General features: G+C 37.6%; 1 protein-coding gene across 1 annotated transcript; it reads left to right on the top strand.

The window, feature by feature from the left end:
• Positions 1 to 995: 995 nt before the first annotated feature.
• Positions 996 to 1,178, top strand: QBC33DRAFT_446420 (uncharacterized protein; the record flags this gene model as incomplete). Its single annotated transcript, XM_060424374.1, has 1 exon — positions 996 to 1,178. A coding segment is annotated over one exon (183 nt), but the record flags the coding sequence as incomplete, so codon positions are not given.
• Between the last annotated feature and the right edge of the window lie 405 nt (positions 1,179 to 1,583).

Here is a 1,583-nt window from a genome sequence, read left to right as displayed (position 1 = left end):
GCCTTTTTACCTTTGCTACTGTCTCTCCTAACACTAACCTTGACCTTTCCTTGCACTTGCACTTGCACTTGCATATGTTGCACCTTTCTTTACTTTCCTTGCAACACATATAGCTTTCTTACCTATCTATCACCTAGTCTAATACTACTTGCTAGCACTATGACTCTTCTATAAACTCCTTTATTGCTGCCTTCAACACTAACCTATCCTTGCCCTCCTCTCTTTGCTTTACCTAACTGCCTATCCCTTCTTCTTGCTACTTCTAACTACTGCTACTTTTGCAAACTATTACTGCCTTGCTTGCTTTTCTATCCTGCCTTGCCTACCTACTCTCCTATACATAATCTTGCAACTAATGCAATGCCTTTGCATATACTACTATCTGCATATCTGCAATGTCAATGCTTATCCCTAACGCATTTGTTGTCACAATTACTTAACTACCTTTAACCTACTCTCTCAACTGCTATGTCTTGCCTTTTATTGTATCTACCTTGCTGTAAAACACTAGACATAACAACAACTCTTCCAACTATTCCACTTGCTTAACCTCTCTGCTATATACAATCACCTTCCTACTTTTATACTTCTCTAACCCTTCCTATACAACCTAGCATACCTCTTTGTCTTCCTCTTTCGCCGTCAAAACTCTCTTTACCTAGTAACCTACATTTTTCTTTGTCATTGCTAACCTAAACAAACAAACCTGCTGCCTATCTACTCTTATCTTTGCAAAAAACTTCCTAACATTTGCTAGTGCCAATATTGCTGTCAAAAACATTACCTGCACCCTTATCTTCCACAACACCTTGCCTAACTTGCCTAACTGCAGCTAGAATGTCCTATTGCTGTCTAACACTATGTAATACTTGTCTACAAAAACCTAGTCTAACTGCCTCTGCACCTACAATTAGTTAACAAATAACTAAAAACTCTTTGTTACTGCCAACTCTAGCATTACAAACATAATCAATGCTGCTTGGTTTGCCTCTTAGCTTTGCCAAACATGTAAATCAATCTTGCATAACTTGCACTGCCTATGCAAATCCTCTTGCAATGCTACTAATAGCACTACTATAATCATCACTTTTTCTAGCAAACAAAACGCTAGCAATATAAATAACATGCTTTTACCCTCTCTTATCCTTGCTACCTACATAATTAGACTCTCTCCTTAGATAATTGCCTAGATTACCTTCTCTTGCATGCTGCAAAACTATGCCTTCTTTCTTATCATAACCTTCAACTAACCTTCTATATCTACCTGCTGCAACTGCATAAACTGCTAAAACTATGCCTTCTCTTGCATGCTATTAAATATGTCTAGCTTCTATTTCCCTTCTAACCCTAACCCTGCAACTTTATTCTCCATGCCAAACCTGAAAAATCAGTGCCACTTTTAGCTAATTGCCTAGAACTAATCTTGCTATGCAACTGTCTTAAATGTCTCTTGCTACAACTTTTGCATATATATTATCCTTGCTATATGCATGCTATGTCTAGCTTGCAAATCCTAAATGCTATCTAACATGCTTTTGTTATCCTTGTCAAACTTGCTATCCTTGCCTATGTCTTTTCCAAAT

This window comes from Phialemonium atrogriseum, assembly GCF_030411735.1.
Source record: "Phialemonium atrogriseum strain 8032-3 unplaced genomic scaffold QBC33scaffold_5, whole genome shotgun sequence".
NCBI lineage: Eukaryota > Fungi > Ascomycota > Sordariomycetes > Cephalothecales > Cephalothecaceae > Phialemonium > Phialemonium atrogriseum.
The sequence above is the reverse complement of the archived record's forward strand: the minus strand, read 5'-3'. Positions and strand labels throughout refer to the sequence as shown.